General features: G+C 41.1%; 1 protein-coding gene across 1 annotated transcript in view; it reads left to right on the top strand.

Moving 5' to 3' along the window:
• Positions 1-20,618, top strand: part of NUP133 (nucleoporin 133kDa) — a 39,894-nt gene that overhangs the window by 1,340 nt on the left and 17,936 nt on the right. The window contains exons 3-20 of the mRNA XM_015421437.1: positions 476-579; positions 3,512-3,619; positions 4,146-4,277; positions 4,872-5,042; positions 5,686-5,841; positions 5,918-5,988; positions 6,253-6,400; positions 8,810-8,954; positions 10,226-10,383; positions 10,589-10,680; positions 11,337-11,491; positions 11,909-12,003; positions 12,485-12,709; positions 14,040-14,162; positions 15,128-15,227; positions 16,346-16,588; positions 18,909-19,042; positions 20,110-20,268. Coding sequence (XP_015276923.1) covers positions 476-579; positions 3,512-3,619; positions 4,146-4,277; positions 4,872-5,042; positions 5,686-5,841; positions 5,918-5,988; positions 6,253-6,400; positions 8,810-8,954; positions 10,226-10,383; positions 10,589-10,680; positions 11,337-11,491; positions 11,909-12,003; positions 12,485-12,709; positions 14,040-14,162; positions 15,128-15,227; positions 16,346-16,588; positions 18,909-19,042; positions 20,110-20,268 — 2,519 coding nt within the window. The remainder of the gene's footprint in view (positions 1-475; positions 580-3,511; positions 3,620-4,145; positions 4,278-4,871; positions 5,043-5,685; positions 5,842-5,917; positions 5,989-6,252; positions 6,401-8,809; positions 8,955-10,225; positions 10,384-10,588; positions 10,681-11,336; positions 11,492-11,908; positions 12,004-12,484; positions 12,710-14,039; positions 14,163-15,127; positions 15,228-16,345; positions 16,589-18,908; positions 19,043-20,109; positions 20,269-20,618) is intronic.

Genomic DNA, 20,618 nt, shown 5'->3' with positions numbered 1-20,618 from the left:
CGGGTCGGAGCCGGGCGGGGGGGGAGGACTGGCCTCACCGCCACCGCCGCCGACTCGGGGAGATCGAGCGGGGGGGATGGAGGAAACGGAGCTCTTCTCCCCCCCGCGAGTATCGCGGGTCCCCCTCTTGTTGATTACTATCGTGAACACACAACTGGTATTAGCATCCCTAGAGATTGATGGGGATCCCTGTTTTAAACAGCACAGAGTGCATGTTGGGATCCAGATATACATGGCTAGCGTTTGTAATTATGCAAGAGAGATTGCTTGTGGTGATCTACTGAGGTACTGCTGACAATGTTACTTTTATTATTTTTATATTGCTATAACATTTGTTCAATTAGTTGTTTTACATGATCATTGTCTGACAACAGTATTAGGTACAGAGATTGCCATCTAGTATAATGTAAAGTGCCACTGGAGGATTTGTTATCAATGTTTTTTATACATTATTTCTATCAATTTGTTCTTTTAGCTGAGGACTTTGTGAGTATACAGCTGGATGAAAGTGGCTGGGCTTGGCTAGTCTACAGAGACAGACTGATTATTTGGAAGATCAGTCAGTCATCAGTTGCTAAGGTAAATCAACAGTAGGCTACAGTATCTAATGTAGATTTTTGTGCTGATGTTGTAGATCTTTAAAATAAAACGTTTAAACAGCAGGACAATAAGTAAGCTCAAAACACTGCCAGTAGTATGAAGCCCACTGAAGTTTACTTATTTATTTAAAACATTTTTATGCCACCTTCTACCCGATTAGGGTCCACAAGGTGGTGGACATAAAACATTAAAACAGAGCAATTAAAATGCAGTTAAAGTATAAAATTCAATTAAAAACTCATAAAGAAACAACACTAGAAGGAGAGCCCAAAACTGTTATTGGGGGTATGACAGATGAAACAAAAAAGTCTTCACTTGCTGGTGACAGACACCAAAACAGGGAAACAGATAAGTCTCCCTGGGGGGGAAGTTCCAAAGTTTTGGTGTGATGGCAGAGAAGGCCCTCAGTTGGTGGGGACAACCAAAGCAGGGCCACCAAGGCTGACCAAAGTGAGCGGTCAGGTTTGTATGGGAGAAGATGGTCCTTAAGGTATGTTGGTCCCAGGCCATACAGGGCTTTCAAAGGTCAATACCAGAACCCTGAATTGAGCTGGGAAGCAAATTGGAAGCTAGTGTAGGTGGAACAAGACTGGAGTAACATGGTCCCTACAACCTACTCCAGTCAACACTCAGGCTCCAGCATTCTGCAAGTTAGCATCAGTTTCCCTCTTTCACGTTTGCTGACAGTGTTCTTTGTGAAAGATTTAGAGCTTGTATAGTTTGGAGTCAGATATTTGGCCATTAAGTGAAACTGAAAGTACAAGCTTGAGTTTTGTGTATTCTCTTTGAACCTTTACCTTACCTGTTAATATAATATATATTCAAACAATAATGAAAGGGATGAGTGAGTATCCAGGATTATTCATTCTTTCTTGGAAGAAGACATGCTTGATTTTAAGGAGATTACCAAGTAAGTGTGCTTAAGACTACATCCTTTAAATCTTATTAGAAACTAGGAAAAAGGCCCATTGTGGAAATAAATACAACGACCTCTAGAAAGAGGCTCTGGGTGGGTGCCCCTGCTTTGGACACTCAGTGTCAATTTGCTGTGGCGACCTCAGCAGGGTATAATGACACTGAGTCCACCATTTTCTCCAGAGGAACTGATCTCTGCTACCTAAAGAACAGTTGTAATTCTGAGTGATCTCCAGCCCTCACCTGGAGATTGGCAACGGTGGTTCCCCAGAAGGGAATAGTTGGTTTGGAGGGTGGCGTCTATGGCTTTGTACCTGTCCGAGGTCCCACGCCTCCTGAAACCTCACCCTCTCCAGGCTCCATCCCTCACATCTCCAGGAATTTCCCACCTGGAGTTGGCAACCCTATCTCCTTCCCAGCCAATCATCAACCTACCTTTATTTCCCCCTCACTCTTCAGCTTTCCACCTCCCACACACCTGCAGCCTCTCCCGTGCTCTGAAGCCCTGACTGCTACGTCACATTGGCTGTCATATGGGGGCCACCTCAGCAGCATATAAGGATACAGAGCCCACCATTTTCTCCAGGGGAACTGATCTCTGCCATCTGGAAAGCAGTTGGAATTCTGAGTGATCTCCAGCCCTCACCTGGAGATTGGACACATTTTACCTCAGAACAGCAAAACTGTTTAGAATGTAAGAGGCAAAAGCCAATCAAGTCGCATATGCAAACGACCTCTGTGTTCCGAGGCAGAGGCCAATGAGGCTGCATATGCAAATAACCTCTGTGTTCTGACTGGCTATGGGGGGGAAAGGAACTGCAAAATGTTTAGAATGTTGGAGGCAGGACTCAGGCAAAGCAGCCAGTGGATAGGGAGACCTTCTGAATGACAGATCAGAGAGCGAACTGATTTTGGAGTGTGTGGAATGTTCTAGAGAAGTGCCACCACCATTCGGCTTTTATGTATAAGGGAGATGAGCAATATAGTTTGTGTGGCCTGTTTGTAACATTGCCAAAAGTGAATCCATATTCCATTAGGTGAACTGACTGCATTTTGTTTACAAAGGATATGGTTACCTAGGTAAACCAAAAACTTGCTTCATTCCATAACAGGTAGACTTAAAGTGCATTCTTGCACAACTTTACTCCAGTCTAATACCATTGATTTCACTGGGCATTTCATAGCATTGCATTGTCAAGCTGTCATGAAGAACTAGTAAGATGATAAACCTGTGTACGGACAGTACCACTTTAAACTGCAAGTGAAGGATCACATGATGAAATGTGCATTCATATTCAAAAAAGGTCCCAAATATATGAAACTGGTATGTTGTGCAGGGAGTGAGACTAGAATCCTTCTCTATGAGATAAAGTTTTCCCTGCGTGCAGAGGAGCAATCAGTCATGGAAACTTTCATCTGTAGTTGTTCAGTGTGCAAAGATGTTTGCCATAGCAACTACTGTTATATGAGAACTGGACCTTAACTTAAGGATGAGTGAGGAATACAAAACACTTTTGTTCTGCCTACTTCTCTGTTGTATCTAAAATGAATTTTTTGTGTGCTTGTGCTCCACACACTGGGAACTCTTGTATGTCTTTATAGATGTTAAAAATGACAAAGATGTTATAGATGACAGAGAAACATAAGGAATTTGTGCTTCCTGTTGTACCTCTATCTGTGTTGAATTCAGGTCTACTTGTGATAGCATTTTCTTGAACTGTCTAACCTAATAAAAAAGGATATGCATATCATGGTCAAGACTGCTTGGAAATTTTGTTAGTCTTTAAGGAGCTATTGGACTCTTTTTTTCTACTGGAATAAAGGTGGTTTTATGAATAACACGAAGAGGAAATTAAGTAGATCTGGCTGTGTATTTCAAACATAAGAATTGAAAACCTCTCTAAAATAGCGTTTAGGGTATCTTTTGTAATATAAATACATTTTTCTAATCTGAAATATCACCATAACAAAAGATATACTTCTTTTTGTTTTGTAGTTATCCGTGTGCAAGGAACTGCAGTTGCCACCTAGTGACTATCTGCAGAGTTCAAGCTTAGTAGCAATATCTTGTCTTAATCTCCCTGGTGAAACATATTCTTTACAGGTGAGCAATTTCAACTTATTAACTATTGGAAATTACTTGTAAATGTAGTTTGTCCTGGGATCATTTGAAAATTATACTTGTAATGCAGTTAAAATTATAAGTTGAACAGTAGTGTTTTTATTGAATGTGTCTTTTTATGTTATAATGTGATTATATTGATTTTCAGTCTTTAAGACTATCTATTTTTGAAATAATAAATTGCAGGAAAACCCTTTCATCCAGAAAAAAATAAGCACAGCAAAATTTGAACTAACGTTCTGTTGTCTGTCTAAATTCTGATTAGGATTTTTTCCTAAAGGAGGAGTTTTCAGTGCAACTTAGTGTTTAAATTACTTTGAAACAGAACTATGCATGTGGCAGTTTTGTTGCACTGCTGAGATTATTTTATTAGAGATTCCTCATCTTGTCACATAATTGTACACCCTGTCTGGGAGCCATGATACTGAAATTTATGTTTGTATTGTAAAAATGCCTTGGAACTCAAGAGTACTTACCTAATCTGTATCTTTCTTTCTGTCTTTGCAAGTCTGTGTCAGTAATGGTTGCCACTTTTGAAGGATCAATACGCTATTGGCCCACCCTCGTGCACGAAAGTTCCTTTACTGAAACATTTGTAGACTTTGGAGGTGCTCTCTGCAGTTTTCTAACTGCTGTAAAGGTAAAGTAAAAACTGTAAGGTCAAATAATTCCCGTAACTTTTATTTTAACATTCCATAAAAACCGGATTACTACTTGTCATTTAGTGAAGGCTAGATCTAATAATCTGTAAGCAAATGGCTATAAATATTCCCCTTCCCCCTGCAGTCCCTCCTGACCCTGGGAAAATTGATTCCTAGAGTTGTAAGACCCACATGAAGTTATAGCCACCTGGGTCAGGGGGCTGCATTGATGAAGAGGAGGGACAGATTTTGCTCTCATCACTGCAGTCCCCCGACCCACATAGCTATTACTCTGCATGGGTCTCCTGACCCTCTGGGAATAAAGTTTCCCAGGGCCAGAAGGGGACCACTAGGGGTAAGAGAAAGTGGGGAAGGCCCCATTCATGCAAGGATTGCAGATTACTGAATCTAACTCAGTTACCCACAAGAGAAGGGGGGCTTCTTTATAATTTTTGTAGAATTGAACAAGTTTATTTTGAGTTGGATTTAAAGCAAATTTGCATTCTGTATCTAAAAACAAAAGCAAACTTTATGCTGTTTCTACAGAAAGGCAGTACTGGATCTGTCTTCTAAACTGGCAATTTTTTCCCCAGGGAGTAAGCTTTATTTTGTCATCTTCAAGGAGCCAGTTTCTGCGTCTGACACCAGACAGTACTGGTAAGATTCATCAGCATGGTCTACCACAAGGACAAGGCATGTTTTCAGGCATAGGCCGAAGGGTTTCTTCTCTACTGGGGATCTTGTCTCCTAGCAGTGATGCTGCAGTAAGTGTTTTTTTTAAATATTTCAGTAAATGTGCATGAAACATTAAAGCCCCCCAAATATGAATGCTTTCATAGATTTCTGTAATGCACCAAATGTGCAATTATCACTTGTTCGTTGCTGAAGAATCGCATCCTTCCCCTCAAAGAGGAAGAGATTGGATTTATACCCCGCCCCTCACTATCCAAAGGTGTCTCAGAGCAGCTTACAAACTCCTTTCCCTTCACCCCCTTAGAAGCACTTCTAAGTTGTGCAAACTGTATTTTTCCCAGCATTCAAGGTCCAGTGTCGTTGCTTGGAAAATGCCATTCTTTTTCCAACTAGTAAAGTCATTGCAGTTAGGAGTGCTGTTCAGAATGTGTCACACTAACATCTTAGCCACCTGTGCCATCAGTAAAGGGGAACACAATATCTGTGCTATGTTATTTTGTGGCTAAGCCCTGCAGTGCACATATTCTCATGGTCCAGTATATTGTGGCTCTTACTCCAGTATTTAGCCTGTAAAAAGAGGGGGCTTGCAGAGGACATGTTGGTTTTTATAGCCAGGGCATTAAGCAATTCTGTTCATTACTCGTAGAAACATTCAATCAAGATATAGTTGTATTAAATATACTAGTATTTATTTATAATTGTTTTGTAATTCAGCTTTCTAGTGTTCTTTGGGACAGAAAGAATTCAATATTTTATGCGATGACCAGCTCAAATCTGCACAAATGGGAAATAGATGATTCTACGGAGCGTCACATTCTCAGCTGGGATATGACTAGAGTGCTTAGAGAAAACATCATGGATGCGATTTGGGTAAGAAACAGTAAATTTGGCAAACAAAATGTAGCATTTTTATTTCTGGCATTATAAATATCTATTATTTGTACAGGGTTCTGAAAGCAACTATGAAGAAATTAAAAGAGATGTGAACGTGCAGTATTTGGATTTGCAGCAAAACTGGTAAGTTCTTGTTTAGTTCACAGCAAGGGTTCCCCACTTGTTCTGTTGTTCTTTTGCATATTGCCTTTGTTCTGTTGCATAAAATACAGCTGTTGCAAGTACAGAACTAGCATTTCAGACAAGATGCATACATACTGTCCACCTGCATGTATAATTTGCTGGTTTGAAAAGTTTCTCATTCTAAATCCTAGTGTGTATGCAAGTTTATGTAAGATGCAAGAGAACTGGACACTAATCTCTTGTGTGTTGCTTTCCCATAAATAGTGATGGGGTGGTGATTTTGGCTGCAGCCTGGCATCTTAGCGACCAACCATGTCTCACCTACTACACTTTGATAACAGTAGAGGACAGTGGCTATCAAATGTCTGACAGTGTAACTGTGGAGGTCACACAGTATAATCCACCTTTTCAGGTAATTTCTGTGCTAAATGAGCATTTTGCTTTATGTTTAAATGTTTCCAAAGACTGATTAGAAATGCATAAAACTGAGATTAAGTCATTTGGTAATGAGAGGGCTTGTGAGGTTTAGATATGTATACAGCATCAAATACCTTCTTTAGCAAAACATTTTAATAGGTTGTATTGCTGAGATGCTTTTTCTTCCTCATGTTTTCCTCTTCATTTACTATGAAACTGCCTCTGGCTATATCCATAGATGTACATCTGAATTGGAAGGCTGAGTGTGCGTGACTGAAAATGGAGACTCAAATCTAACCCATCACCAGTACACAGATTTCCCCCAAGTTCCCATCACCCTCCATCTCTGCAATCTCTTCTGCTCCCTGGAAAGATTAATCTTGGTATTTTGGGTATGGAGACAAGCAGATGGATCCAGGGGAGGGGGTAAAATTGCTCCCTCTTCTGTTGAGAGGGAGGAGGGAACAATTTCAGATCCTTCTTCACTGCAGCCTTCCTGGCCCCACACGGTTGTTCATCCATGTAGGTCCTACAACCCAAGGAATAATCTTTGCAGGATCCAAAGGGACGGGGGGTGAGTGGGTCACACAGGAACTTAGGAAGAATCCATGTTCTTTCCTTTGGTTGGTTGGATATAAGTTGGTATGTCCAAATGTGCAAGACATTTTACTCTGCATTAGTGTTAAGAAATTAGATATTTCTAGGTTGTATGAATTAGTTTGGCCTGTGTTGGCCATTGTAAAACTTTTTTTGTGATGGGAGATTAAGAGGGGTGTGTTCTATTATATAGCCTAGTGCCTAAGGTATACAAGACAATTCAAGTAGAAGCATATGCATGCAATAAATATATGTAATACTCAGCATAGCCCCATCTGTGGATATTTAAATCCAGAGATTGGAGCCGTGAACAGACCAAGACAGATCTTTTCACAAACCTGAGAAAAGCCCAGGTTTGCAGAAGAATCTCAGGCCTTCAAAAATACTTCTGGGGGAGGTTAAGTCCCTCAAAGTAAGAAAAGCAGCACCTGCCTTTAGGAAAAGAATGCCATCTGGCCATTGTGGAAGTTGCTTGGTAACCACAACAATATGGCCAGCCTTCAAACCTTGGTTTCTGTCAGTAAAAGGGAGGAGGGGAGGACTCATAAGGACTAGGCCTGGCTTGTTACCGTGTAATTTGTGCAACTCACCCAGGGCCCAGTGGCTACATCTTGAGGCAACACAGCTCACCTGGGTCCCCTGGCTGCCTCTGCTTACCTTGTACAACTTTGCCTGACCAGGCCCAGCAGCAGTCACCACACAACTCTTCTGAGCAACTTTACACCCCACATCTGTTGGAACTTGGCCAGACTTTACTAGGGATAGGTTGCCAGGAGAAGGATGGGGGGGGAAGCTGAGAGGCAGTGTGGTGTAATGGTTAGGTTAGAATGCCAAAGCCCCACTCTGCCATGGAAGCTTGCTGGCTCACTTTGGGCCAGTCGCTTTCTTTCAGCCTAATTGATCTCACAGGATTGTTGTGAGATTAAAATGGAGGAGAGGAGAATGATGTAAACTACTTTGAGTCCCCATTGAAAAATAGGGTATAAGTGAAGAAAATAATAAATAAAGCAGAAAATGGCAGCAGTTTAAAAAAAGGGAAAGCAGATAAAAGAAAGAGTGGGAAGTAGAGAAAGGCAAGGTGATATGAGGGGTGCTAGAAATAGTGTGGGGAAGGGATGCAGGGGAAAATGGAGTGACCTCTCACAAGTCTTTGCAGATCCCTGCTTGTATATCTTATTGCAAAGCAGTAGACCACACACAAACCACAGGTCTGGCACCCAAGGGTCATTTCGGGGGGGAACGCGGGGGAACGCAGTTCCCCCGGGTGAGGTACGGGGGGTGGGGCACATGACGAAGCCCCGCCTCCTGCTTCCGGCTGCCCCACTTCCGGCCCTCATTCAGCCAGGAGGAGGCAGGAGAAGATGGAGGGTAAGTTGCTTCCTCTCTGCCTCTCCCCACCCCTGCCTGCCTGGGGCCAGGGAGGGCCTTCGCGGGGCTTCCTTCCGGTGATGTCAGGGGATGTGGCCTTATGACACACTTCCGGTGATGTCAGGGGGTGTGGCATATGCTAATGAGTTATGCTAATGAGTTCCCCTAGCTCTTTTCTATGAAATGACCCCTGCTGGCACCTGTGCATTTGTGCTAAGTGTAACGTTGAAAGAATACTTGTTTTCTCTAACATCTTAGTTCCAAATATTATGGTTTGTTCATGTAAGAAAGAGTGTATATGTGTGTGTGTCAAATGCCATCAAGTCGCTTCTGACATGGTGACCCCATGAATGAATGTCCTCCAAGAGTCCTAGCATTATTGTCTTTTCCAGTGACTCTTTTCTTCTCAGTGTCACAGTGTAGCCTCTAATATTTTCAGCCTGAAGAACTAATATGTAAAGTAGTAGTTCCAGACTTCTCCAGCCATGCTGCCTGTCTTTACACAGAAGATGAAATATTTGCTTGTTCAACTGGAACTGGAAGAATTTCTTTGCCACAGGAAAAAATTACATTCAGTGCTCAAGGTAAAGGGTTTTTTTTACACAAAACAAGCCTGAACTGTACTATAACCTCTTGTAGTTGCATTGGCAGTACAAAAATCCAATAAAAACTTCCTAATATATCCTGATACTAATGCTGCTCCATTATTCTCTATTTCATTTTAATTGACTTTGGTATTTGGTTTGGTATTCAGTTTTACACAGATGGTTTGTAAAGGGCACTGTCAGAGAGCTCTGCTGTGTATTGTGTTTATATTAAGCTTTGGCTCCATTTCTGTCATTTTCTCTCTACTTTCCCCCCTAGTTTTGTCATGTTTCTTCAAGGTTAGATGCATAAGTAACCCAGACATTTAACAGATTAAAACTACTGATTTTTTAGAAAAATCATAGGCATAAGTCTTGGCAGTCGGCATTAAGTTTGAAGTGGGGTGGTTTGAGTTGGCATGAGAGAGACTTTCGAATAACCACACATGGTTATATCATCGACATTCCTCCTCATGCTCTAAAGAAAGCTACTGATTTTAAAGAAATGCATACATTATAAATTGGTTAGAATAGGTTCAACTTGCGCAAGCTCTGTAGTGTTTCTGGAGCTCATGTATGCAAGATACCAACGCTCCTGTGAACAGAAATTTCCTGCACTCTGATTTCCACAACTGCTGCTGCACCTTCAGTATGTAAGCTTCCTAGACTTGCCTATGTAGACAGTTTTGAGCATACAGGCTCTAAAACTGGCAGGAGAACCTTTAGAATGCAGCACTGTGTTAAGATTTTGTTCAAGACGGTAATCTTTGCCATCTTAGATTCACAAGCATTAAGGTCCTGTGCTGCACACAAGGCTGTCTCTGCTTTCCTTCCAACCTTGGATCTTAAAGAGTGACTAAAACTTAGGCAGTCAGAACTGAGATGAGATGTAGGACATAGGCTTTTGGAAGTCACCCTTTCAAATACTTGATGTAGGCGCTGTTATGTAAGATCCTTGATTAGGCATAGAGTTTGATTAGTAAGGCAGAATAGTACAAGGCTACTTGAAGGCACAGTATGCATTTGAGTGCTGATGCATTCCAGGAGTGAAATCACACTGGTGTTGCCACTCCTGTAGGTAAGCTCAACAAGAAAACACAAATTGTGCTGCATAGCAGTGAGGTCATTGCAGATGTAAGGAATTATTTATAAAGTGTCTTTTTCCTTTCTCATCTAAGGTCTGATTTCAGAGCCCTCAAAACCTTGGTGGTCTTGTTTATAATAATCTTCAATTTATTTTCACAGTACAACATGCTTTTTTCTCAATTTAGGAGACAGAATTTTGGGAGCAGGTTCCTGTGCTGGACTTCCCATTTTTTTCACCAGAAAAAGTGGATTCATAGCTATATATTCAAGGGAAAATATTTCCTTGCTTCCTGAAGACCTTGAAGATTCTCTTGCTTCATCTGTAGCTGAATCAAATTATGAGGTAATAAATAGATGGAACACTTGTATGACTAGCAGGAAAAGTATTGTCCTGACAGGATTGACTTGGGGTAAAGATGGAATCCCTGTGGTGGCTTTTATTGAGTAATCTGACAGTTTTGAATCTTTGGTCACATTACGTTATTCTTTGGGGAAAGATTATTCCTCCTGAAGGACTGATAATTTTGTTCTCTGTTCTTATACTTCAGGGTCCAGAATTTGATGTTACTTCTGGAATGGATATTATATCACAAGAAGATAAGACTAAATTGTTGAAAACAACTTTCTTACAATATTGCAGGTACAAAATGCATTTAGATAGCAGGGTATGTAGGTACAATATCAGTGGTGTGAAGTAATTTTAATCAAGTTACCCGCTTTGCCTTTAAAAGTTTTCCATTTGTGTATTAAGGATTGTTGGAAAACCAGCCATATTATATTTGCAAGCTATGGAGTACCTAGTCTCCTGGATCATTCCTGGCCTAGTGGGAAGTCAGAAGCAACTTTGCCTACCTGACCCAGGCAGCTTGGCTCCCACCCCATCCCCTGGCTTAACCTGCAGGAAGGGTACCATGGCCAGGACAGAAGCTTAATGTGCTGGGAGGTGAACTCAGGTTGAGAAAGCAGCCCCAGCATCTAGGTGTGAGCAGGTAGAGGTGATGAATGGCCAAGGCTACAGGGTGTCACGGTAACTCATCTTTGGCACTGTGGGAAGAAGATTGTACCCCTGCAGGGGGATGGTGCCCAGGGGTGGGGGGAGGCTTCAGAGTGGCCATGTACATAATGTCATTGACTTCACAGAGTGATACTGAAGATTTCAAAAAAATTCTTTAGAAGTGTTAAATGCAGCACTGCAATAACTACATTCTAAAAACAGGATAACAAAAAGTTGGGTTATACAGGCTGACGTTGTGTCCTTATAAAAGCTCATTCATTGTGCCTTTCTCTTCACTGCAGGAATGATTTGGACAACGCACAGACCATCATCAATGAGCTCTTTCCCCCAGATGCAGATCAGGATGCTGAACTGGACAGAGCTGTGACCCAGATCAGTGTGAACTTAGTGGATGATTACCCTTCATCTGACCCACGATGGGCTGAATCTGTACCAGGTAAGAACTTCCTGTAAAATTGAAGTTTCAGACAATAGAATATAAAGAAATATAAGCATTGTAATATCTCCACAGTTTGGAAAGAAAGGGGTATATGGGTCTGTTCCTAAACAAAAACTATTTTAACACCTTGAACTAAATGACATGTTCAAATATGTCTTGTTAATATAACTTCTGGGATTGTTGCACTTCAGGTTATAGTTTGGGGACTGTGCGCTTGAATGCTCTTATAAAACAGATATCCAAGTATTCAGGCAGGTGAACCCTAACCCTAACTGCAAGCTTATCATAAATTCAAAGAAAGTTTATATGCTAGTAGCTACGTAATCTGATTGAACATATTTAAAAGGACTATATTTAGAAAAGCAATACATTTGGACTGAAATTTCAATTTTTCCACAAAACATTTTTGTACAGAAGCTGCTACTTTCGCTCATTCATCCCTCATTCTTCTTCGTCAGCTGGAAAACAAGACAAAAGCCCATTCTTTGTTCATTGACTTTCTTCGTCAGGTAGGTAGCTTTATGTTCTGAAGCAGAAGAGAGCAAGCTATGTTTTTGGGAGCTGAGGCTTTGGGGCTATCCATTACAAAATGGCTTGGTGGGTACAGCCAGTCTCAAAATGGCAATGTATAAAAAATATATAGTTTCAGAGCAGGTTTGTAATGCTTGGGGGAGGAAATAGTAGCTTTGGTGCAGGGGGGGAAGTTGATAGTACACCACTTTCCCATCCAGAGCAAGGATTCATGTATGTACACATGGACCTCATTCTTTACATGAAAGAGAAAGCGGAGAGAAGCTGCTGCAGCAGCTTTTATAGGGAAGTGCTAGAGAGTGATTAAAACAGTACTGGAGGAGGAGCAGAGAATTACTTTTAATTACCGGGAGAGTGATTGGTCACTCCTGAGTGACTTTCTGCCTGCTCCTGTTCTGTAGTATAGGTGCTGATACACAGTGTGATGCAAAAAATTATGTACGGTTTTCTCTGTTCAAGGTTGGCTTGTTTTCACGTCTGCGCAGTTTTCCAATAAGAGGCCTGCCAATGGCAACTCGGTTATTGCTTTGTGAACATGCTGAAAAGTTATCGGCAGCCATTGTTCTCAAGAACTATCACTCCAGATTGCCAGATGTAGTGAACGCTGCAATACAAATTGCTTTGAACCGAAGGCAAAGTGACATACCGCCTAGTCTAACTCCTGCAGATGTATTCTTTAGAGAGGTAAGTTAAAGACACTATTCATAAGCTAAAATTATAGGTGAACTAGAAATAAGGCCCGTTGTGGAAATAAATACAACGGGATCTAGAAAGAGGCTCTGGAAGAGTGCTCTGGCTTTGGGCAAACAGTGTCAGTCTGCTTTTAAAACATGAACCTGGGACCTGCACACCACCAGAATACAGCAGATTCCATATGCAACTGACATTCCAACTGCCTTGCGAGGGGGGGAGTTTGAGGTGTGGAATGGAGTGAAGTCCAATCAGCTTCCATATGCAAAAGACTAGGTTGTCGTAGCAGTTGTGGTGTGGGCGGGACCAAGGCTTTGCCTTCTGATTGGTGGCGATATATGCTGAGGAGCAGTGCCATCAGCCATACACTAAGGGAGTGCATTTTAGAATTAGAACTTTGGCACCCACTATTCAATTATATATAAGGAGAGATACTTAGGTTATTTATTTACATTATTTATAGTCTGACTTGGGACTCAAGGCAGATTAGAAGAAGAAGGAGAAGAGAAGAGATTGGATTTATATCCCACCCTTCACTTGGAGTCTCAGAGCGGCTTACAAACTCCTTTCCCTTCCCCACAACAGACACCCTGTGAGGTGGGTGGGACTGAGAGAACTCTGACACAAACTGCTCTTTTTCAAGGACAGCTGTGCCAGAGCTTGTGACTGACCCAAGGTCACATCAGCAGGTGCAAGTGGAGGAGTGGGGAATCAAACCCGGTTCTCCCAGATTAGAGTCCACACACTTAACCACTACACCAAACTGGTGTAAATCAATACAAGCAACAGGATGAGATTACCTATAAGCAGTAGGATTTGAATGGTAGAATCTGGAACCAACCAGAAATCTGAAAACAAAACAGTAGCTATGCGAACTATGTGGGGCAATGATGCTCTGTATTCTTGGTGCTTAAACAGTGGGAGACTTCTGGAGTTCTGGCCCTCCTGGTGGACCTCCTGATGGCACCTGGGTTTTGGCCACTGAGTGACATAGGGTGTTGGACTGAATGGGCCATTGTTCTAATCTAATCTTAATGTTCTTATGAACAGAATTGAACTATGTGAATAATATTTTAGCATATCTTCATTATGTGAGCCTCCAAACTTCTCATGGGTGTAAAGATTACTGAATTGTTTTCCACTGGGAAAGCTACTACCACTTTATTATGGCTAGGGGAGAAAAGGCTTGATTTTAATGATAAAAATAAAATGGCAAAAACTCTGTCAAGATTTGTTTTGCTAACTCCAACAGTCCTGCATGTAAAATACACTCTTCCATAAAATATATAAAGTGTCAATGTTACTTTTTGGGTTTCTTTTTCAGGTGTCACAGATAGATACTATTTTTGAATGCTTACTAGAAGAAGAGGAGCAATTCTTGAAGGAAACACGTATTGATTCAGATGATTGTGCGGAAATGGTTATCAATGTAAACAATATCATAAAGGTATTAAATGGCAAAAGTATTGCAAAAAATCAGTCCACTGACCTGGTAAACTGTGGGCATAATTCCCTTTTGAAATACTTTTTTTGGTCCATACATATCAGTGTGAGAGCGCAACATTTTGCTTAAATTTTTGATTTTTGGTGATGCCCTAATTTAGTGCTTAGTAAGAAACAGGACCCCAGAGTGTATACTGATGGCATAAAAAGGAGGAAGGAGAAAAAAATGTTAATTTGTAAAGGTATTTTTCTGTCAACTGAATGATAGTACTATGAGTCAATACTGGGAGAAGGCTTTGGCCTTTGTGCCTTGTTTCTTGGCCCTCTAGGATAACTGGTTAGTCACTGTGTGAAACAGTATGCTGGACTACATGGACCATTGGGGTCTTATGTTCTTGTGGAAAAGATTGCAGTAGCAATTAAAATAAAAGTGCATAGAAAAAGGTGGGACATGGCTTAAAATCTTAATTCAGGGTACCCAAATGTCAAATGTTTGTCAAATATGAAAATGTCAATACAGTTGATCAGCATGTAACATTAATGTACTCTGGGTCAGGCCAGACAAGACAGAGGTATGATGGGGGAGACCCTGATTACCCGTTGATCCTTTGATGGATCTGGTTCAGACTTTGGGGATGCACCTGGATCTGGTTCTGCTCTAGAACCTACATGGCATCCATGGCCAGGAGTGCCTTCTGACAGCAATGACTGATTTGCCAGCATTGCCTCCTACTAAGACCAAGAAACAGGGTTATATCATCCATGCCTTGGTAAATTCCATTGTAGATTATTGTAATGTACTAGGATGGGGTGGGCTGACCTTGGCCATTCAGCAGAGTGATGTCCAGTGTCCAGAGTTGGAGGCTTTTAATAAATAAATAGAACATTAAATTAGCAAGTACTGAAAAAGTAAGTTACTTTGGTCTCCTGTTGTTAAGCCACCACTTTTTCTTTGTCAATAATTTCTAGGATATGCTGCAAGCTGCTGTCCATGAACACCAGTCTAAAGCCTCTTTATATACAATAAGAGAGCCCCGAGAAACAGAACCAGAGTATGTTCCATGGACAGGTAAAAATCATGAAACTGTTAAGATATTTCGGTACTATTTTACAAAGTGATGTTTCTGTATTATATAATACTTACACACCAAAAATTACTTTACTTGCCACATATAGTTGCCCCCACTTGAGTTCTGTGTTATTTTTTTAAAAAACTGCTGCGATAACTAAGAGGAGGAAGCTGAATTTTTAGTGTTAAATTGTTTGGGCTGGATCCACAAGTTAACATTTGGCCAACCTAAAGCACTTCCACAAGTGGAATGAACCTGTTTGTGCCCCCACCCTTGACCACTGAGCATCCCTCAAATGATCCCCCAGGGGGACAGGGGACCCTGAGAAATAGCATGGAAGGCAAAGCAGTCTGCAGTAAGAGGAGGAAATCTATTACCAATTAACTTGTTCTTTCTGGAAAATCACCTTTGGATTTTTTTTTGCCTTTTGTTTCTTGCATGCTCACCCTGAGCACCTGGGCTAGCTGATCTTATAGTGTACTAGTTTAGAATTGACATGGCTGTCTGCACTGTAAGTATGTCTGGTCTTTCAGCCACTCTTCCATTATGTTTTTCCTGTGTAGAGTGGAGAGACAGAAGATGATAGGTGGAATCTGCACAAAGCTGATACCAGATCTCTTCTCATGCTATGTATAAATGTGTTTGTACGATCCAAGGCTAAGAATGTTGTAGCATAATATCCTACGCATAGGAGGCTGAAATCCATAGTTTCCTGAATTCTGTGTAACTAGAATAATGTATATCAGATGTCGTTTCCAGCAAATATGGAAGCTTCTGAACATGTCCTTGGGACTGGTATATTGCTCAGTAATTTAGACTTCACAGTATTACAGTTCTGTACAAAAGAAGGAACATTAATCCTACTTAGGCAGGCCTGTTTTATAACAACTAACACTAAGCTTGAGGGAGAGAGATGTTCTTTCCTCTAGGTTTTATTCAGCTAGAATAATGCTCACCTTTTTTCTCTTTGAGCTGTCTTAACTCTGGAAGTAGTTAACAAGCTTACTTCTGCATATTACATTTTTACCTTTAATTTTCCCTCGTTATCATATGTCCATATTCATTACTATGTAAAATATGAAGGTTTTAAGATACTGTTTTTTCCCATTTGTTCAAGCATCTGGTGCTGTGCGGTCCACAATTATACGTCAACATGAAATTATTCTGAAAGTCGTCTATCCTCAAGTCAGCAGTAACCTTCGTTGCACTGTGATAGAACAGCTGGTGGCACTACTAGATTGGTTTCTGGATGGCTATGTTTCCCAGCTGCAGTCTGTGGGCAGCCCTGAGTATCAGGAACGGTACAGCAGTCTGGAAATGGAATATATACAGAAAAGGTCGGAACTTCTGTTGCCACTACGTAAGTGCTGTTACTATTATTTAGAGGGCTAATACTATGTTACAAGCTTCTTACGGTCCTTCCCAATGGCTTGCAATCCAACAAAAAGAAATGAAATAGGAATACTCCCCCCCAAGTAATATTTAGCTTTCATGGCACAGTTCTCTTTGCTTGCAGCATCAAGTCATAAAAGTAAATGCTAAAAGGATGAAATTCACACCTAGCAAGGAATGTTTTTTCCTTAAGATGGTTACAATGTGGGAAACAACTTGCAAAGCGTGATTACAAAATACAGAATCTCACACTGATAAAATTATCTCTAAAGTTTTTGCTTAAGCATCCTCCGACTTCCTTTTTAAAATACTCCTGCACCCAAATCCTAAAACAGTTGAAGAGGTAGGGAAGAAGTTTTGTTGAACAGCTGCTTAGATGAACAATCACCGTGCCTGTGTACTCCTCTGAATTCTGGTGTTCAACTTCAGATTATCATCCTACCCTTTTAACAGCAGATGAGAGTTTATCCATGTGTAGTGCTACTTTATCTCCACTCTGCATTTTGCATTCCAGCCCAGGGCTTTTCTTTATATTTCAAAAAGATTTTGATGGAATTAGCCTCAAACTGCATAACCTTGTGTAGATGGAAGGCATCAGCTACCTTCAGATGTATGTAGAGGGTGAGTGAGATGTCTGTGTGTGTTCAGCTGAACATCTGCAGTGAGTCCCAGTATGCACTTAAATGCATTAGTGTATGTTCCTCAATGCAGTCAGGATCATCCTTTGTTTGTAAGGAGGAACCTGTGCGTGTGCACTTGTATACATGAAGGACTTCACTGCAGATGTTTGTCCAGCCACATGGACACTGGGGACACCTGGGGGAATTGAGTCCATTGCAGACAGATATATGGAAAGGGCTTACATCATCTTCATGTTCTGCACTGGATTTTAAGATGAGAAAATGCAAAGCTGATTTTTTCTCTCAATCAGAAAAAGCCTGTTGCCCCAGCATTCAAATATTTGTTGTCATCACATATATTGTGATTCTAAGTGCCCAAGAATATAATTGCACAAGATGGAACCTGTGAGAACTCGAGAGGGAGGAGACATCCCCCTGCTGGTACTCAGGAACCTGTGAGAACTCGAGAGGGAGGAGAAATTTCATCCCCCTGCTGGTACTCACTTCTTCTTGTTCTCCCTGGAGGGTTTTCCCTCTCCTTTTGGCCATCCTTATTTTTTTTTCAAATGCTCAGCTGTAATACTGACTATGAGCTTTTGACCATCAGCATTTTTTTTTTGTTTGAGTGGCAAGATCTGCACATGTACAGACATCACTTCTTTGCTTTCCCTCTCCTTTTGGCCATCCTTATTTTTTTTCAAATGCTCAGCTTTTGACCATCAGCATTTTTTTTGTTTTAGTGGCAAGATCTGCACAAGTACAGACATTACTTCTTTGCTTTGGATTTTTTAAAATGTTGTCAGATTTTTCTACATATGTGGGGGGTTCCCCAGGCTTATAGAAACGCCCCGCCATCTGTACATGGCCCCATGATACAGATTTTTTTATCCAATATCTGGGGGTCCAGGATTAGGTGTAATGCTAAATAACAGAGGCACCTATTAATTCGAGCCTGAAAGGCAAAATAAATGCCCATGCTATTTGGTGAACATTTGGAATAATCTCCGTAGAGGCAGTGGCATTTCTCCCTCTCTTCAGCACCCACAGCTGAAACCATAAAGTGTGGGAATAGTCATGTGCCCTTTTTAAATAAAATGTCAGATGCCAAAAAGACTCTCTCTAGCAATGGTCTGCCCTGCCAGTTTGTAAACCTTTAAACATTTCTTCAATGCTTATTTCCTTTCTTTGGCTCTATAGTGCAGGTCTCCTACCACATTGATGTGAATTGGATATCATGCTGCTCAGAATGGTTGGAGCATAACAAATGTGATATGTGCACAACAACAAATCTGTCTTGCTTTTTAATTGCCCACAAATGGCAAACAAGCGTTACTGTTTAAAGTGGCAGCAGAATACTATTCTGAATTAAGTAAGACGAACCTGTTTAGATAAAATCTTCTGAGGCTTTGGCAAATCTATGTAACTTGTCACTGCATCCTGATCAACTGGTTCAAATATGTGGTATCCAGAGCTAAACTGCCCCACTGTCCATGTTTGTGCACACATCTGAAATTTGGGGGGGTAAATTAAATATCAGTGACCTGTATACCGCTTTTTTAAAAAAAACCATGTTTTTGTCATGATGTGAATGTTTATTGTCTGTACTGAGGGGTGTTGGCAAGATAAACGTGTTTGATTCTGAGCATTTGCTCTTATTGGTTTTTCCAGTTTCCCTAGGGCAGCACCAGTTAGCTGCGCTTCTGGCAGAAAAATATTGTGATTTTGATATTTTGATACAAATATGTGAGCTGACTGATAACCAGAACAGACTACAACGATACATAACCCAATTTGCTGATCAGGTACTCTTGTCTCAATTTTACCCCATCCTTCTTCCAAGGAGTTCAGAGCAGTATATATAGTCCCTGCCCATTGTAACTTCACAGCAACCCTGTAAAGTCGATGAGACCGAGGGATGATGAAATGGCTCAAAGGCCCCCTTAGAAAGCTTGATTGCTGAGTAGGGGTTTCAACTTTGGTCTCCCTAGTTAAAGTCCAGCGCTCTAGCCAGTATCCATACTTGCTCTGAAAGCAATAGACTATTACTGGGTTTCTTTGGGTTGTGCATAACATTTCTAGTAAGTAGCCTTTAGTTGCCAGCTGAATAAGTTGTATGCTACAGAGGCTGTTCTCCCATAGGAAGAGAAAGTGGTGAATGGGGGAGGATTGTCTTCTTGTGTCGTCTCAAGCAATTCTAAGTTGTAGTTGAGGCTATAAGGATGCTGTGCTTTGGGAACAATGTCTTCCTCATGTTGGGAAGAATTCCATTTTGCAAAGTAAACAACCTTAATAGAGCCTGACTACTCTTCAGTGTGTTTGTTCTGTTTTCTTTCAATAAGCTTTGAAGACTATCAATGGCCAGAAGTAACAAATGGAAATGACCTATTCATGTTTAGCTGTATTTCCTATAAGTTGTTGATGGGAAAGGTTGGGGAAGAATAAGAAGGGCTTCGTCCCGGTGAATTTTTATTCTCTTGAGTAAAAAATCATCCACAGTCAGAGATAAGAGATCATTATGTTATAAAGAGTGAATCCTGTATGTTAAATGTGCTGGCTACTTTGGGGGCTCCTCTGTAACTGAGTTATTACATGCCACTCTTGGTTTGCTAAAAGCAATAGCTTTTATACTACAGTACAGTGCTGTGTCCTGTGTTCATGTGAAAATATTTATTTAAAAGCCATAATTAACTGTTCTTAAATGACAACCTTGTTTGTAGCAGATGGTAGCACTTTTAGGAAGGTCTCCTATTGAAAGTTGTCCCATGGGTGTGTGGGGGTTCCTCTTTAGAAATGTTATTTTTAGCACCAATCAGTTTTGCAGTTCGGCTGTGTTCTGTGAAGCAAGTGCTTATGTAATTGCAATTTTTAGAATTTTTCAGATTTCCTATTTCGTTGGTATTTGGAGAAGGGAAAACGAGGAAAGCTGTTATCACAGCCCATTGCTCAGCAAGGCCAGCTGGCCAACTTCTTACAAGCTCACGAGCATCTCAGTTGGCTACATGACATCAACAGCCATGATCTGGAGAAGGTATGTTTTCCTAATTATGACAAATAATAGCCTGTCCCTTGGTAGAGACCCTCTGGAATTTCACCTGTAACACTGCTTTTCTTTCACAAAGGCTACCGTAAGAAACAGACTGCTCTGGTTTTTCAGACCAGTTGTCTTTTGTTTGCTCGCCTCACCACCCACAATGTAAAAATAATAAATTAGGATATAAAAATAGCGCTGCACACAGAACAGTTTGGTGTGGTGGTTAAGTGTGCTGACTCTAATTTGGGAGAACCGGGTTTGATTCCCCACTCCTCCACTTACAGCTGCTAGATGACCTTGGGCAAGCCATAGTTCTGTCAGAGCTGTTCTCTCAAGGACAGTTCTGG

The sequence above is a fragment of the Gekko japonicus genome, unplaced genomic scaffold (genome assembly GCF_001447785.1).
Source record: "Gekko japonicus isolate JY-2015 unplaced genomic scaffold, Gekko_japonicus_V1.1 scaffold851, whole genome shotgun sequence".
NCBI lineage: Eukaryota > Metazoa > Chordata > Lepidosauria > Squamata > Gekkonidae > Gekko > Gekko japonicus.
This window is presented reverse-complemented; position numbering and strand designations above follow the sequence as displayed.